The sequence below is a fragment of the Bufo gargarizans genome, chromosome 1 (assembly GCF_014858855.1).
Source record: "Bufo gargarizans isolate SCDJY-AF-19 chromosome 1, ASM1485885v1, whole genome shotgun sequence".
NCBI lineage: Eukaryota > Metazoa > Chordata > Amphibia > Anura > Bufonidae > Bufo > Bufo gargarizans.
The window spans coordinates 243,755,211-243,773,174 of NC_058080.1; the positions used below are offsets into that span (position 1 = coordinate 243,755,211).

At 42.8% G+C, this 17,964-nt stretch overlaps 1 protein-coding gene across 1 annotated transcript in view; it reads right to left on the reverse strand.

Moving 5' to 3' along the window:
* LOC122924568 (microsomal triglyceride transfer protein) overlaps nucleotides 1-17,964 on the reverse strand; it is a 121,181-nt gene that overhangs the window by 72,077 nt on the left and 31,140 nt on the right. Inside the window, exons 2-3 of the mRNA XM_044275801.1 lie at nucleotides 17,385-17,572; nucleotides 14,900-15,043 (exon numbers count right to left, since the gene is read on the reverse strand). Coding sequence (XP_044131736.1) covers nucleotides 14,900-15,043; nucleotides 17,385-17,572 — 332 coding nt within the window. The remainder of the gene's footprint in view (nucleotides 1-14,899; nucleotides 15,044-17,384; nucleotides 17,573-17,964) is intronic.

Genomic DNA, 17,964 nt, shown 5'->3' on the forward strand with positions numbered 1-17,964 from the left:
ACAGCACCTCCCGTCCCAGAGGCCACCCTGCTTTTGACCGGCTCCACAAAATTCGGCCCCTCATAGACCATTTCAACCTGAAATTTGCAGATTTGTATACCCCAGAGCAAAACATCTGCGTAGACGAGTCCCTGATACATTTTACCGGGCGCCTTGGCTTCAAACAATACATCCCAAGCAAGCGCGCCCGGTATGGGGTCAAATTGTATAAGCTCTGTGAAAGGGCCACAGGCTATACCCACAAATTTCGGATCTATGAGGGAAAAGATCAGACCCTGGAGCCGGTCGGTTGCCCTGACTACCTGGGGAGCAGTGGGAAGACAGTTTGGGACTTGGTGTCACCCTTATTCGGCAAGGGGTACCATCTTTATGTGGACAATTTTTACACAAGTGTGGCCCTCTTTAGGCATTTGTTTCTAGAACGGATTGGCGCCTGTGGTACCGCGCGAACTAGTCGCGCGGGCTTCCCCCAACGGCTCGTTAGCACCCGTCTTGCAAGGGGGCAGAGGGCCACACTGTGTAACGAAGAACTGCTCGCGGTGAAATGGAGAGACAAGCGTGACGTTTACATGCTCTCCTCCATTCACGCAGACACGACAATACAAATTGAGCGAGCAACCCGTGTCATTGAAAAGCCCCTCTCAGTCCACGACTATAACCTTCACATGGGAGGGGTGGACTTCAATGACCAGATGTTGTCTCCGTATTTAGTTTCCCGCAGAACCAGACGCTGGTATAAGAAGGTGTCTGTATATTTAATTCAATTGGCTCTGTATAATAGTTTTGTTCTCTACAGTAAGGCTGGGAGAACTGGATCCTTCCTCAAATTTCAGGAAGAGATCATCGAGAACCTCCTGTATCCAGGAGGTTCCGTGGCCCCATCCACCAGTGTAGTTAGCCGTCTACACGAGCGACATTTCCCCAATGTCGTTCCTGGTACCTCAACCCAACCGTCACCCCGAAAAAGATGTCGTGTCTGTAGCAGGAGTGGAATAAGGCGTGACACCAGTAAGCAAAAAGGTTAATGTTTAGTTAAAAAAGTTAAAGTTTATATGTTCTGTTGCAAAGTTAATAAAATTATTGCGTTGCGGCCTGTTTTTTTTTTTTTTTTTAAACCTTCCAGGTGGACCAACCGATCGACCAGCTGCAGCACTGATGTGCATTCTGACAGAAGCATTGCGCTGCTGTCAGATTACACGCAAGTCTGTGTATGCGGCGCTGCAAGACAAGATTTCTACTCTGCAGTAACAGATACGTTTGCCAAGGCATACGAGCTGAGGAGGAGGCGGCGTTCCTATGCTTTGGCAAACACTTTGTATGTAAAAAAATATATAAATCCCGGCAATGATTTATTCATCCACATCGATTGATGTGAATGGAGAAATCTGGTTTGCCAGGGCATACGAGCTAAGTGGGTATGGATGTTGGGCGGAGCTCCTATGTCCTGGCAGACGCCTTTCCCCTCCTTTTTTTTTTTTGGTAGAGATTTTTTCATCCACATTGATCGATGCGAATGAAGAAATCTGTGCGTTCATTTTTTTCTTTCAACCCAGAGGCTGAACGGAAAAAAAAATCTCATTACCTGTATGCTCAATATAAGGAGAATAGCAGAAACTCCTAATGCTGGCCATACATGTAATGATTGCGGAGACCCTCAAATGCCAGGGCAGTACAAACACCCCACAAATGACCCCATTTTGGAAAGAAGACACCCCAAGGTATTTGCTGAGGGGCATATTGAGTCCATGAAAGATTTAAATTTTTGTCCTAAGTTAGCGGAAAGTGAGACTTTGTGAGAAAAAACAAAAAAAAATAAAAAAATTTCGCTAACTTATGCCCAAAATTTTTTTTTCTATAAACTCGCCAGGCCCCTCATTGAATACCTTGGGGTGTCTTCTTTCCAAAGTGGGGTCACATGTGGGGTATTTATACTGCCCTGGCTTTTTAGGGGCCCTAAAGCGTGAGAAGAAGTCTGGGATACAAATGTCTAAAAATGCCCTCCTAAAAGGAATTTGGGCACCTTTGCGCATCTAGGCTGCAAAAAAGTGTGACACATCTGGTATCGCCGTACTCAGGAGAAGTTGGGGAATGTGTTTTGGGGTGTCATTTTACATATACCCATGCTGGGTGAGAGAAATATCTTGGTCAAATGCCAACTTTGTATAAAAAAATTGGAAAAGTTGTCTTTTGCCAAGATATTTCTCTCACCCAGCATGGGTATATGTAAAATGACACCCCAAAACACATTCCCCAACTTCTCCTGAGTACGGCGATACCAGATGTGTGACACTTTTTTGCAGCCAAGGTGGGCAAAGGGACCCACATTCCAAAGTGCACCTTTCGGATTTCACCGGTCATTTTTTACAGATTTTGATTGCAAACTACTTCTCACACATATGGGCCCCTAAATTGCCAGGGCAGTATAACTACGCCACAAGTGACCCCATTTTGGAAAGAAGACACCCCAAGGTATTCTGTGAGGGGCATGGCGAGTTCCTAGAATTTTTTATTTTTTGTCGCAAGTTAGTGGAATATGAGACTTTGTAAGAAAAATAAAAATAAAAAATAAAAAAATCATCATCATTTTCCGCTAACTTGTGACAAAAAATAAAAAGTTCTATGAACTCACTATGCCCATCAGCGAATACCTTAGGGTGTCTACTTTCCGAAATGGGGTCATTTGTGGGGTTTTTCTACTGTTTGGGCATTGTAGAACCTCAGGAATCATGACAGGTGCTCAGAAAGTCAGAGCTGCTTCAAAAAGCGGAAATTCACATTTTTGTACCATAGTTTGTAAACGCTATAACTTTTACCCAAACCATTTTTTTTTGGCCCAAACATTTTTTTTTTTTATCAAAGACATGTAGAACTATAAATTTAGCGAAAAATTTATATATGGATGTCGTTTTTTTTGCAAAATTTTACAGCTGAAAGTGAAAAATGTCATTTTTTTGCAAAAAAATCGTTAAATTTCGATTAATAACAAAAAAAGTAAAAATGTCAGCAGCAATGAAATACCACCAAATGAAAGCTCTATTAGTGAGAAGAAAAAGAGGTAAAATTCATTTGGGTGGTAAGTTGCATGACCGAGCGATAAACGGTGAAAGTAGTGTAGTGCCGAAGTGTAAAAAGTGCTCTGGTCATGAAGGGGGTTTCAGCTAGCGGGGTTGAAGTGGTTAAGGTAGGCCATTTTTTTCCTAAATAAAATTACATATATATTTTCCTAATATGTATGTCCCTACTGCTTTTGAAATGGCAATTACACTTTCACCATTAGTCTTATATTAAAAAATATAAAAAGTCAAAAAGGGACAGGTGAGTGCACTCCAGGACTGCAACCTTCACTAGACAAAGATAACAGTACTACTATCTTCATTGAAATCATAAATGATTTAAGGTGATTACACTTGAGCTTTGACATTTCCACATACAGTTAAAGACAGCAGATAAACCAGACACAGACATATTGACACAGCTTCATTAAGGACCACAACTATGGGAAACATACTGGGGCACTATAGGTAGCATTACTGGGGGCACTACGGGTGAATTTTTATTACTGGGGACATTATAGGAGCATTACTGGGGAATGTTAATACTAAGGTACTTTAGGGACCATTACCAGGGGCATATTTTTTTTATACTGGGGCACTATAGGGGGCATTACTAGGCCCACCTACAACATGGGGCCACTTTTAGTTCCAAAAACACCATTTTTTTTGTATTACAATTTTCAAGATGCCCTCCTGGAGCCACAACTCTTAAGAAACTGTATACAGGTTCTTGTACTTCATTTTCTTTCAAGGGTTATTTCCATTACAGGAAGTGTTGGCATTTTGCTCAGATATGCCATCACTATGGTTTTTTTCACCAGAAGCATCTGAGGACCTTCGCTCAGCTGTGTCCATACCCTCCCATCAAGTTGTATTGAGGGGCAGCATCCATACAAAACCGCCAAGCCATACAACTCCTCCTCACTGTCTTCTGTATGTTTTTTTTTTTTTTCAAACCAAGGGATTTCAACTTTTTTGTGCCACAGATTCCTCAGGTGAATCTATTGACCCTTTAACTAGGTTTCAGCGCAAACAATATTTTGTAATATCTAAAACAAGTAAAATGTGATAATGTCTATGGTGACACGTCCAACTAGTACTATGTTATCTTATTGCTCACATCAATCCAATAGCTTCTATATGGACTCCAGGTTAAGAACCTGTTTGATTTAAAAATGTTTAGTGTAGAATAAGAAGTGATTACACTGCATTACGGACTGTTCTAGGAATTACCCTTTGTGCTGTCCTAGTGTAACCTCTTCCGTGTAAGATGACTCATGACTAGCAAAATGAACTTTGCGCTAAAATCAAGCTCTGTTTTGGAGCTACATTTCAGAAGGTATTGGGAAACTACCTAAGAGCTCATTTACACGACTGTCTATTTTTTCACATCTGTTAAAAATGGATCCCAAAAAAGCAGACAGCACACAAATGGCTTCATTGTGCTCTCCATTTTTTCCCATGCAATGCACAAGTCAGATCTGCAAAAACAGACCAGAATAGGGCCTTCAGCGAGTTTCTAGGTTTGGACTAGAGGGGAGCAAATCGATTAGTTTGAAGCAAATTCTTTCCTAACTCAGCCTGCTTGAGGGGCTGTCCCCACTGCTCAAGAGACTCCGCTCTCTCCGTTGAACGACAGGGTCAGACATATTGCCTGGAGCTGTCATTCTCAAGCCTTTAATGCTCTCATCTCATGTTTGGACCCATTTAGTTGTAATAGTAACAGATAGCAAACTGAACAAAAATACGGCTGTGTGAATAGCAATCAACTTGAAAAGAATGTTACACGGTTCACAATGTAGATGAGACCTTAGCCCAATAAAAAGGAGGAAATCCGCTTTTGTATATTTGAAGATAACAAGCAAAATACGGAATTTCTTATGTGCCATTATGGGCCAAGCAACACTGCTAAAATAACTACTAGCACAGAACTCTACCACCTATAAGAAACTGTATTTTGGAAGAAAAAGGTCTTATTGTCTTTAAAAGGGTTGTCCAGGATTAGAAAAACATGCCTACTTTCTTCAAAAACACTGCCCCACATCTCCACAAGTGTGATACTACAGCTCAGCTCCAGTCACATCAATGTATCGCAGCTGCCATACCAGACATAACCAATTAATTGGTCTACCATTGTTTCTGGAAGCCATGTCTTTCCAATCTTGTAAACCCCTATAATTGTGGCAGTCGACTGTGGAAATATGTCAAGTAAAGTAGAAAGGTGGTAAGGTCTATGGTACATATATAGGATCAACTAAACGAAAACTGAGGCAGAAGATACTCATGCCTTTCTTGATATTTTTTTCCTTTTATTTTCAGTCATGTTATTGGAAGGGAAAATCAGCACTACCGTTTCAAAAACCACCCAAAGTCAGCATTATGCCTTCACAAATCAAATAGATGCATGAAAAAATGGTTGAGGGTCTTCAGCAAAAAACATAAGAAATACAGTACTTAAAGAACTTAAATTATACAGCCTTGAGGAAAGAGAGGTAAGGGGTGACAGGATCAAAATCTTTACTTATGTTAAACATTTAAATAAGGTTCAGAAAGGAAGTGCTTTTGAACAAAGCACTCCCATAAATTTTGAGGTGAATTTCACGCATTACTGGTGCGTTGCGTGAAAATCGCAGCAAGCTCTATATTGTGCGGTTTTCACGCAACACAAGCCCCATAGAAGTAAATGGGGCTAGGTGAAAATCGCAAGTATCCGCAAGCAAGTGCGGATGCGATGTGATTTCTACGCATGGTTGCTAGGAGACGATTGGGATGGGGACCCGATCTTTATTATTTTACCTTATAAAATGGTTATAAGGGAAAATAATAGCATTCTTAATACAGAATGCTAAGTAAAATAGTGATGGAGGGGTTAAAAAGTAAAAAACAATTAATAAACTCACCTTAATCCACTTGAACGCTCAGCCTGGCATGTCTTTCTTTTTTGTTGAAAAGGACCCGTGGTGACGTCACTGCGCTCATCACATGGTCCATCACCATGGTGATGGTTCATGTGATGGACCACGTGGGGAACGCAGTGACGTCATCAAAGGTCCTTTAGCCAGGTCCTGAAGAAAGTAGAAAGAAGCAGATCCACTACGCGATCAAGTGGATGGGGCAAGTTAAATTTGTTTATTATTTTTAACCCCTCAATGGACATTTTACTAAGCATTCTGTATTAAGAATGCTATTATTTCCCCTTATAACCATGTTATAAGGGAAAATAATAAAATCTACACAACACCGATCCCGAACTTCTGTGAAGAAGTCTGGGTTCGGGTACCAAACATGCCGATTTTTCTCACGCGCATGCAAAACGCATTAAAACGCTTTGCATTCGCGCAGAAAACTAAAATAAAAAATACATTAAAAAAAAAAGTAAAAAAAAAAATAAATCGCACATTTTCCCGCAACGCACCCGCATCTTGTCCAGCCCTCACACGCGACGCCCGTGTGAAAGAGGCCAAAGTCAGCTACCTCTCTACTCATTCCTATGAGACTGACATTGAGGCCTCCCATTTAGAGAGAGAGTGTTGGTCAGATGACACAGCTGAGGATCAGAAGGAAGGTTATGACTGACAAATGCAGTCACTGATAAGAAAATGACCTTCAATACAGTTTACATCGTGTACCTTTCTAACAGTTCATAGAATACATTTTTTTGTGGGAGTGCTTCTTTAACAAGAAGCTGAAAATGAGACCAAGGTGGCGCAATCTGAAATAAGTTGGGGGGCAAGATCAGAAGCAATGTCAAAGAATATTATTTTACTGAAAGAGTAGTAAAACACCTTCTGGAACCCCACCTCTGGAACCCACTGAAATGAAAGAGTTGCGGAGCGTCCTCTCCATTCACTGCTAGGAGACTTCCAAAAATAGCAAGCCCACTTGGCTCTTGTTGGAATTCCCCTAGCAGTGAATAGAGAGAAAGCCACGCAGACGTGGTCAACTCAGTATTTTCTGCTTTGCGCCTGATGGTGCTTGGCTATTTTCAGGCTTCCCACCAAAGAAGGGTGGCTAAACATGCATGCCTACTTACTCTTCACTTCAGAAGCTCCGTTTTGGATATGGAATTTTGTCCCAGAGGTTGGACCCACAACAATTTGACATTTGTGACATATACTATCAGTATGGCATAAATGTTGAAATGGGACAACCCTTTTAACTAATATGAAAGACAATATGATATATTCTATGCATGGCTATGTGTTTAATATGATGAGAACAAATTTTAGGCAAATTGCATGTGGCAGTTGCAGAAAATGCGCAAGTCACGCTGTAGCCGCATTCATTCCTATGGCAGCCCTGCGACGCCGAGATCTTTGGTCGCATAGCATCTGTTGTGGTCAAAATTGCTGTGTAGAAGTACCCTTAAGGAGTGACGGCACTAATCAGCGCCAGTTCATTGGGGTGCCAAGAATCAGACCCTCATCAGTTTATAGATCCCGGAAAACTACTTTATTGATTACTATTTCCTCAGCATTCTCCCAATCTAACCCAGTTTCTGCATCTTAAAAATTCATTTTTATTTTTTTTCTCCTGCACAAATGTTATTCCAACTTTACCTAGCAAAAAAATAAAACACGGAGAAAACCTTGTTTTAGTATAGGCGAGTGAGGAAACTTTTAGCCTATGACTACATTTAGCAATAAGGTTTAGAAGCAATAATTAAACCTACTTTATAGATCCTTGTTGCTGAGAGCAGTTGGTATAGGATTCTTTGTCTCTAAGCACATTCAGATAAGGCCTCCACTGATTGGAACAAGTGTCTTTATTGGATTGGTTGTATGTGACCTTTATACAAGCATTTTATTTATTAGTTTTATTAGTACATGGTGATAAGTGAAGCTTATTTTACTGCATATCAGTGTCTCTGAAGGGTGCATTTACATCAACAGATCATCTGACAGAGTTTCAGACCAATCATTGGTCAGATAGCCGCTTACAAACAGATTTTTTGTTATAAACACCAACTATTGGTCTGATTGGACAGAAATTGGTCAGATAATCTGTTGGCATAATGCACCTTTAGGGCTGTATTACACTGCAAGATTTTGCATACGATTGTTGGGAAACACACATTCCTTCCCTACAATCGCCTGCCCATTAGTGGAGAAGACCGCTGCTATTACATACTGCGATCTCCTCCACTGTATAAGGGGGGGGGGGAGGGGGGAAAATCGCTAATGCCATTGCTTGTCCCCAAACAGAATCCTTATCTCCCGGTAGCAGATCGTGATTAGACAGCGCTATATGCCACCGACAAACGATTTTTTAACCTACCTAAAGACTGCGAGTAGCCGATGAACGAGCATTGGGTAATCAGCGCCACTATTGCAGATCATCACTAATGAGCGTTCCTACGTACACATGTTACGCTGCGTTCACACTTGAGCGTACGGGATGGAGCGCTCTGTATGCGCGATTGTATGCGCGTTTACAAATCGCGGCTCCAGAACAAGCGAACGCCCATTGTCACGCGTTCCCGAAAGTCTATGTACGGGAACGCGCGACAAGACGCCCCAAAGAAGCTCCTGAACTTCTTGGGGCGTCGGGCGTTTTACAGCGTGATCGTACACGCTGTAAAACGCCCAGGTGAGAACCATGCCGATAGGGAAGCATTGGTTTCTCCTTGTTGAGCGTAGGACTGCGCTGTAAAACGCTCAGGTGTGAACCCAGCCTTAGTGATGATCTGCCTGACTATCACTAGGTCTAAGGCTATTTTCACAATAGCGGCAGCCTTCTCCGGCAGGCTGTTCCGGCGGGTGAACAGCCTGCCGGATCCGTGCTGCCGCTAGTGCACGCGTGCCGCCGGAAGTCCGCTCCAGCCATGTCGTAGTTTTATTCCGTCCGCCTCTCGGCTTGTTTGCCGTGCTGCAGCCGGACCTCCGGCCCTCCCCCATTATAGTGAATCGGGCCGAAGTGGACGCGTGCACTAGCGGCAGCACGGATCCGGCAGGCTGTTCACCTGTCGGAACAGCCTGCCGGAGAAGGCTGCCGCTAATGTGAAAAGTAGCCTTATACAGCGCTCAGGCTGGGTTCCCACATTTAGGCATTTAATGCAGTTTTTGAAGCCAAAACCAGTAGTATATTCAAGTTTTTCCTTTATACTTGTCCTGTGATTATAATCTGTTGCCAACTTTGAATGTAAAAACTGCACCAAAATCCCAAATGTTGATACCCAGCCTATAAGGATCCTTTCACATCATACTGGGGATTTTGTTGCAGAAATTTCCACAACTGACAATCAGTTCCATTCAGTTTAATGGGGAGGTAAGCACAAGGACATCTGCAAGTCCCAGTCAGGTGAATGGAATTGATTTTAGAGAACAGTCTGCCAGAGTTCCCTCGGATCCGCCATTGCTGGATGTTACTTAAATGCCGGCAGACCCCCATTGACTATAATGGGGTCTGGCAGAGATCCCACCACTACCTGGCAAATATACCGGGATCTAACAGGACAAAAACGTTTGCACGCAACAGTTTTTGTCTGGCCGATTCCTTGCATTCTATGCCGAAACAGCTGTGCGGCAAACGTAAAAGTAGCCTAAGTCGCCATGCACATCAGATAGAAGTAGGTAAATTGTTAAACAATCGTTGAACAAATGTCTGGTGAATGATCGTTAAAGGGGTTGTCCACTTTCTGGCAACTTGTGACCAATGTTTATGTAAGATGACTATGTGGCAATTGCTAATGTAGCCTTTGTTGATATTCTGTGCCGTTTGCCATGTCACCTTGTTGGGTAAATCTTCTTCTGTGCCGTCCACCCAGAGGTCTTGTCCATAAGATGGCCGCTGATGGAGGGTCATGTGACCAGATACATCACTCAGTCTCCTATATTAAAACACTCTGCACTACACTTCCAACAGAACAAGTGCAGATGGCAGGTGCAGTGTATTTGAATGGAGGAGACATCACATGGAGGTATTTTTTTGACCTTCCATCAGCTGCCATTTAATAGACAGGACCTCTGTGTGGACAGCACAAAAGTCTTCACAAGCAGGGGGTGGGGGTGGGGGAATATATTCTCAAATATAGAAAATGGCACAGAATGTCAATAAAGTCTATATTAGTAACTGCTATATAATCATTTTACAAACACATTGGTCAACTGTAACCATAAAGTGGCCACTCCCTTTAAGCAGATGCGGCCACACACATCTTAGTATAGTAGTTATTGGCTGTTGCAGTTGTTGAAACTGGTCATACATGTCCAATGACATAAGGAAAAGGACCAATGATTTTTCTAGGAATGTTCTTTCACATAAAGATCATTCGTGGGCAAGGGACCATCAGACAAAAAATTTATCTGCAGCGTATCTGCCATGTGTGAACATACCCTAACAGTGGCTCTCACTCTGGCAGACCTGATTCATCCATGCATATGTGCGTCTATTGATTTGAATGGCCACCATGATATGCCACATGTAAGCCTAGATGTGGACTTCCTCAGTGATAACAGCTGATTGATGAGGGTAAGACTAGGTCTACAAGGAGACATGTGTCGCGGGACAATAAGTCACAAGGCCAAAAAGGGTGCAAATATACTGCGATGTGTCGCACAACATTCACGTCGCACCAATGTTGTGACATTTATTGTAATGATAGTGTACGGTGTCGCACTGCAACACGAAAAAAAGTCGCAAAAAAAAAAATCCATCCAAGTTGGATTTTCGTACCATCCTGCCATGTTGATTTTGCTGTGAAAATATCTGTTCCATGTGCAAACAGCCTTAGGCCTCATGCACACAACAGTATTTTTTCACTGTCCGCAAAACGGGGTTCCGTTGGTCCGTGATCCGTGACCGTTTTTGTCCGTGGGTCTTCCTTGATTTTTGGAGGGTCCACGGACATGAAAAAAAGTTGTTTTGGTGTCCGCCTGGCCGTGCGGAGCCAAGCGGATCCGTCCTGAATTACAATGCAAGTCAATGGGGACGGATCCGTTTGACGTTGACACAATATGGTGCAATTGCAAACGGATCCGTCCCCATTGACTTTCAATGTAAAGTCTGGAGTCCCTTTATACCATCTGATCAGAGTTTTCTCCAATCCGATGGTATATTTTAACTTGAAGCGTCCCCATCACCATGGGAACGCCTCTATTTTAGAATATACTGTCGGATATGAGTTACATCGTGAAAACTCATATCCGACAGTATATTCTAACACAGAGGCGTTCCCATGGTGATGGGGACGCTTCTAGTTAGAATATACTACAAACTGTGTACATGACTGCCCCCTGCTGCCTGGCAGCACCCGATCTCTTACAGGGGGCCGTGGCTGCTGCGATCTCTGTGTCCGGCCGGGAGCTCCTCCTACTGGTAAGTGACAGGTCTGTGCGGCGCATTGCTGTCACTTACCAGTAGGAGGAGCTCCCGGCCGGACGCAGACATCGCAGCAGCCAGCAGGTAAGTATGATGCTTCTACTATTGCTAAGGCTAAGTAACCATGGCAACCAGGACGGCTAAGTAACCATGGCAACCAGGACTGTGGTAGCGTCCTCGTTGCCATGGTTACCGATCGGAGCCCCAGCAATTAAACTGGGACTCCGATCGGAACTCCGCTGCCACCAATGATCTGGGGGGGGGGTGTGCCACCAATGTTATTAATACAATAGAGGGAGGGCGCACTGGCCACCAATGAAATTTAAACTGGGGAGGGAGGGGGGTCTGCCCCCTGCTGCCTGGCAGCCCCGGATCTCTTACAGGGGGCTATGATATGCACAATTAACCCCTTCAGGTGCAGCACCTGAGGGGTTAATTGTACGGATCACGGCCCCCTGTAAGAGATCGGGGGCTGCCAGGCAGCAGTCATGTACACAGTTCGTTGTATATTCTAACTAGAAGCGTCCCCATCACCATGGGAACGCCTCTGTGTTAGAATATACTGTCGGATCTGAGTTTTCACGAAGTGAAAGCTCAGCTCTGAAAAAGCTTTTATGCAGACGGATCTTCGGATCCGTCTGTATGAAAGTAACCTACGGCCACGGATCACGGACACGGATGCAAATCTTGTGTGCATCCGTGTTCTTTCACGGACCCATTGACTTGAATGGGTCCGTGAACCGTTGTCCGTCAAAAAAATAGGACAGGATATATTTTTTTTGATGGACAGGATACACGGATCACAGTCTCGGCTGCAAAACGGTGCATTTTCCGATTTTTCCACGGACCCATTGAAAGTCAATGGGTCCGCGAAAAAAAAAAAACGGAAATGGCGCAACGGCCACGGATGCACACAACGGTCGTGTGCATGAGGCCTTAAAAAAACACAAACTTTTTTTGCGTTCCTTGTACGGAACCACTCATTTCAATGGTTCCGTAAAAAAAAATAAAAAAATAATGGAATGTACTCCGTATGCATTCCGTTTCCGTATTTCCGTTCCTTTGAAAGATAGAACATGTCCTATTATTGCCCGCAAATCACTTTCCGTGGCTCCATTCAAGTCAATGGGTCCGCAAAAAAAAAGGAACACATACGAAATATACTCCGTATGTCTTCCATATCCATTCCGTTTTTGCAGGACCATCTATTGAAAATGTTATGCCCAGCCCAATTTTTTCTATGTAAATACTGTATATGCCATACAAAAAAACTGAATGGAACTGGAAACAATTTTATTGTCAGGGCCCTCTCAACAGTATTATACAATTACATTATATACAGTGACACTGTAGGAAATGGACAGAGCAGCTGCCTGGCCTGGTCTGAGACACAGTGGTGGGGGTTGCAAGGGAGGAGAGCAGGGGTGGGATTCAAATTTTTAACAACAGGTTCCCTACTCAGCGGTGGATACGCAGCGCGTCACGAGTCATGACACATATTTACATACACCATATATATGCAACACAGTCACGACATATTTACATACACCATATATACACTACACACAAATACACTATATATACACTACACACATACCACTCAACTTTTAAAAAGCCTTAGGCCCCCTCTTTGTTATTACTGTAATGGCCCCCTCTTTATTATTATTATTATAATGGCCCACTCTTTATTTTTAATGTAATGGCCCCCACTTTATTATTAATATAATGACCCCCTCTTTTTTATTAATATAATGGCCCCCTCTTTATTATTACTGTAACGGCCCCCTCTTTGTTATTACTGTAACGGCCCCCTCTTTGTTATTACTGTAACGGCCCCCTCTTTGTTATTATTATAATGGCCCACTCTTTATTTTTAATGTAATGGCCCCCACTTTATTATTAATATAATGGCCCCCACTTTATTATTAATATAATGGCCCCCTCTTTATTATTAATATAATGGCCCCCACTTTATTATTAATATAATGGCCCCCTCTTTATTATTATTATAATGGCCCCCTCTTTATTATTATTATAATGGCCCCCTCTTTATTATTATTATAATGACCACCTCTTTTTTATTAATATAATGGCCCCCTCTTTATTATTAATATAATGGCCCCCTCTTTAATAACAAAGAGGGGGCCATTACATTAATAACAAAGAGGGAGCCATTACATTAATAACAAAGAGGGAGCCATTACATTAATAACAAAGAGGGAGCCATTACATTAATAACAAAGAGGGAGCCATTACATTAATAACAAAGAGGGAGCCATTACATTAATAATAAAGAGGGGGCCATTATATTAATAATAAAGAGGGGGCCATTACATTAATAACAAAGAGGGGGCCATTACATTAATAATAAAGTGGGGGCCATTATATTAATAATAAAGAGGGGGCCATTACATTAATAACAAAGAGGGAGCCATTACATTAATAACAAAGAGGGAGCCATTACATTAATAACAAAGAGGGAGCCATTACATTAATAATAAAGAGGGGGCCATTATATTAATAATAAAGAGGGGGCCATTACATTAATAACAAAGAGGGGGCCATTACATTAATAATAAAGAGGGGGCCATTATATTAATAATAAAGAGGGGGCCATTACATTAATAACAAAGAGGGGGCCATTATATTAATAATAAAGAGGGGGCCATTATATTAATAATAAAGAGGGGGCCATTACATTAATAACAAAGAGGGGGCCATTACATTAATAATAAAGAGGGGGCCATTATATTAATAATAAAGAGGGGGCCATTACATAGTGGAGTACCGCTTAAAAAAGCTGCTCTTACTCTGTGGGCAAAATAGATGTGTTTCCCTGTGTGTGGCCACCTTAAATATTGTCATCAACCCCATCCATAACTCTTGTTTGGCTAAAAGAATCTAAACATTGGGTCAGGATGAGGGGAAGGTGGAGTAGGCACCTGCTTAGGAGAAATAATTAATACTTACCTCTCTCTCCTTCACAGCTTGTGGCATCCTGGTACAGGCGGTCACCAATGCCTCGCTCACTGTGCCTTCCCGCGCCGCGTCATCGCGTCATCTCGCGAGATCCGCCGCAGGAGGTCACAGTGAGGTACGTGACTAAGTCCTGCGTCGCACCTCAACTGAAGCCGCTCCCCCGGCCCCTCCTCACTTCGCCTGCCCAGCTGCCCTGCACAGTGCGCATCACACAGGGCCTCTCCTCTCGGCTTCCGCTCCGCCCCCACCCCTATAGCTACGCCACTGTTGCAGGCGCAGCTGCAGGACCGGGTCGGGATCCCTGCTTCTCACCGGTCCTGCGAACCGCCTGTAATTTTAACAAACGGTTCGGCAGAACCGGAGAGAACCGGCTGGATCCCATGCCTGGAGGAGAGGGTTGCCATTCAAAATTCTGCTGCGGGCCCCAGTCATTTCTAGTTATGCCACTGTATGGCATGATGATGTGGTGACCACATGATAGGGTATACATTGGGCTGCATATGACTGAGATTATGACATAAATAACACGATCTCCAATAATAACTTACCTTTCCATTAGTCCACTGCACAAGCATTGGTCTCTGGAGGATAGCCAGGTTAGTATCTCCTAGTAATTGTGCAGCGCTAGTTTCGGTAAAAATATTTGGTCCTTGTGGACGTAGGTTTATATTTTCAACTTTAATATTTTTCATCTGTAATTAAAAGAAACAACTGAATTAGTAATGTCTTGTGTGTATTGTGTAATTTTGGCGTCATCGCTCAAACACTATGTACCAATGAGGAGTAGAGTCATGCCAGAGTAGTAAGGATCCTCTCATGCCCAGCGATGGCCACTGGTCACTTAAAAGTGTTGCTATGAGCTATGATCAGCTAATATACACCATACTACTGGAATGCTGCTGCTGATAATTAATAATAATGTTCTTTAAAATAAAGTAACAACTTTATCATTTGTGATGCCATGTGCGATTTAAAAAAATGCCTTAAAAGGGAACCTGTCACCTGGATTTTGGGTATAGAGCTGAGGACATGGGTTGCTAGATGGCCGCTAGCACATCCGCAATACCCAGTCCCCATAGCTCTGTGTCCTCTTATTGTTTAAAAAAAACTATTTGATCCATATGCAAATAAAAGAGTCATATCTTACTTGTGTGATCAGAGAAGAGTCATATTTCCAAGCTCTGACTCATCTAAGGTTAATTTGCATATGTATCAAATCATTTTTTATACACAATAAAAGCACCCAGAGCTATGGGGACTGGGTATTGCGGATGTGCTAGCGGCCATCTAGCAACCCATGTCCTCAGCTCTATACCCAAAATCCAGGTGACAGGTTCCCTTTAAAGGGGTTGTCCGGCTGATTAAAGAGGCTCAGGATGGTGTAAAATAAAATAACTCATACCCACTTAACTGATCCCCCAGCACTTTCCCCTTTTACTTTCTGTTCTCTCAGGAAATGACCGTGCAGCCAATCACTGGCTGAAGAGGATGACCGCTGCAGCCAGTGATTGGCGGAGCAGTTATTTTCTGTGTTTTAAGAAGGATTAGAAAGTAGAGATCGACAGGGGAATGGGAAGTGTTAGAGCGGGAAGAGGAGTATGACTTTTTTTATTTTACACCCTTTTTTTTTTTTAGGTGTCAGTATTGTAAGTGGCATAAACATTAATCATGCAACAGGACCCCAGTGGTGCAGAAACGTCGACATCCCAACTCGACTCCAATTCAGTCTCAGAGTATAAAACACACCAAAAACAAAGTTAGCTTCTTCTTTATGTTTCCTTTTCAAAAATTCTTCACATTATAGTGCATACAAAAATGACTCATGGTCAAAAGCACATATTTATCACAAAAGTCCATACCCAGCAATAAAGTCCTGTATGCATAGGGTCTTTCTGAGGTTCAGCACATGTGGTGGTGACTAGCAAGCATGTAGCTACGTCAAACATGCTTGACAAAAAGGGCAGACCCCCGAAATGCAGCTACATGCTTGCTACCCTATGCATACAGGACTTTATTGCTAGGTATGGACTTTTGTGATAAATATGTGCTTTTGACCATTAGTTATTTTTGTATGCACTATAATGTGAAGTATTTTTGATAAAGAAACAAAGAATAAGCTCATTTGGTTTTTGGTGCATTTTTTACTCTGATGTCTTTCTAGTTTTCAGGACTGGTCCAGTGTGTTGTACAACTCATATTCTTAAGGGCTCTTTCACACCTGCGTTCTTTTCTTCCAGCATAGAGTTCCGTCGTCGGGGCTCTATGCCGGAAGAATCCTGATCAGTTTTATCCTAATGCATTCTGAATGGAGTGAAATCCGTTCAGGATGCATCAGGATGTCTTCAGTTCCGGAATGGAACGTTTTTTGGCCGGAGAAAATACCGCAGCACACTTGCCGCAAGGCCGGATCTGGAATTAATGCCCATTGAAAGGCATTAATCCGGATCCGGCCTTAAGCTAAACGTCGTTTCGGCGCATTGCCGGATCCGACGTTTAGATTTTTCTGATTGGTTACCATGGCTGACGGGACGCTAAAGTCCTGGCAGCCATGGTAAAGTGTAGTGGGGAGCGGATACTTACCGTCCGAGCAGCTCCCGGGGCGCTCCAGAGTGACGTCAGGGCGCCCCACGCGCATGGATCACGTGATCCATGCGCATGGGGGCGCTCTGACATCATTCTGGAGCGCCCCGGGAGCCGCATGGGCGGTAAGTATACTGCTTCCCCGCTCCCCACTACTACTATGGCAACCAGGACTTTAATAGCGTCCTGGCTGCCATAGTAACACTGAACGCATTTTGAAGACGGATCCGTCTTCAAATGCTTTCAGTTCACTTGCGTTTTTCCGGATCCGGCGTGTAATTCCGGCAAATGGAGTACACAACGGATCCGGACAATGCAAGTGTGAAAGAGCCCTAAGAGAAGTGATAATTCTCAAATTACTTATTGGACTTGGTTGGTAAAGGGGGCATACAGGAGCATAGTTGTACATGTGTAAAATATCATTCCATAATTACTATATGTGAGAAAACATACCGCAATCTTGATGAGTTGGTCATCCTTGTTGGTAGGGTTTCTCCATATCAAGTTGACTTCTACATCAGATGAAATCTTGTATCCCACACTATCCTCAGGGGATCCTCTTGGTTTATCCATTAGTACTTCCGTTGTATATGCATATTTATATACCTTGTCATTGTTTAGCCTTGGGCCTGCGGTATGTACTATATAAAAGGAAAGTTAACATCTGTCATTATAAAATAGATCGACTGGGCCACGTCACTTCATTCTGTCCAACCACGGTTTCAGTTCATACAAGTAACATACACCAAAATGTGGCACATTTTCATATTGATGGCCAATACTCAGAATACTGTACTGTAGATCATCAATATGAGATTGGCATAGAATCGATCGATTTAGCTAATATAGTGGTATAATCTTATTTGTGGGCCAATGACTCATTGGCCCACAAGCAAGAAGCAGTGAGGGATCATGTTTTTTCAAATGTTTAAAATTTATGAATATTCGATATAGCGAATATATAGCACTATATTCAAAATATTAGCAAATTCTCAAAGTTGCGATATTCGAGAAAAAAAAAATAATATAAAAA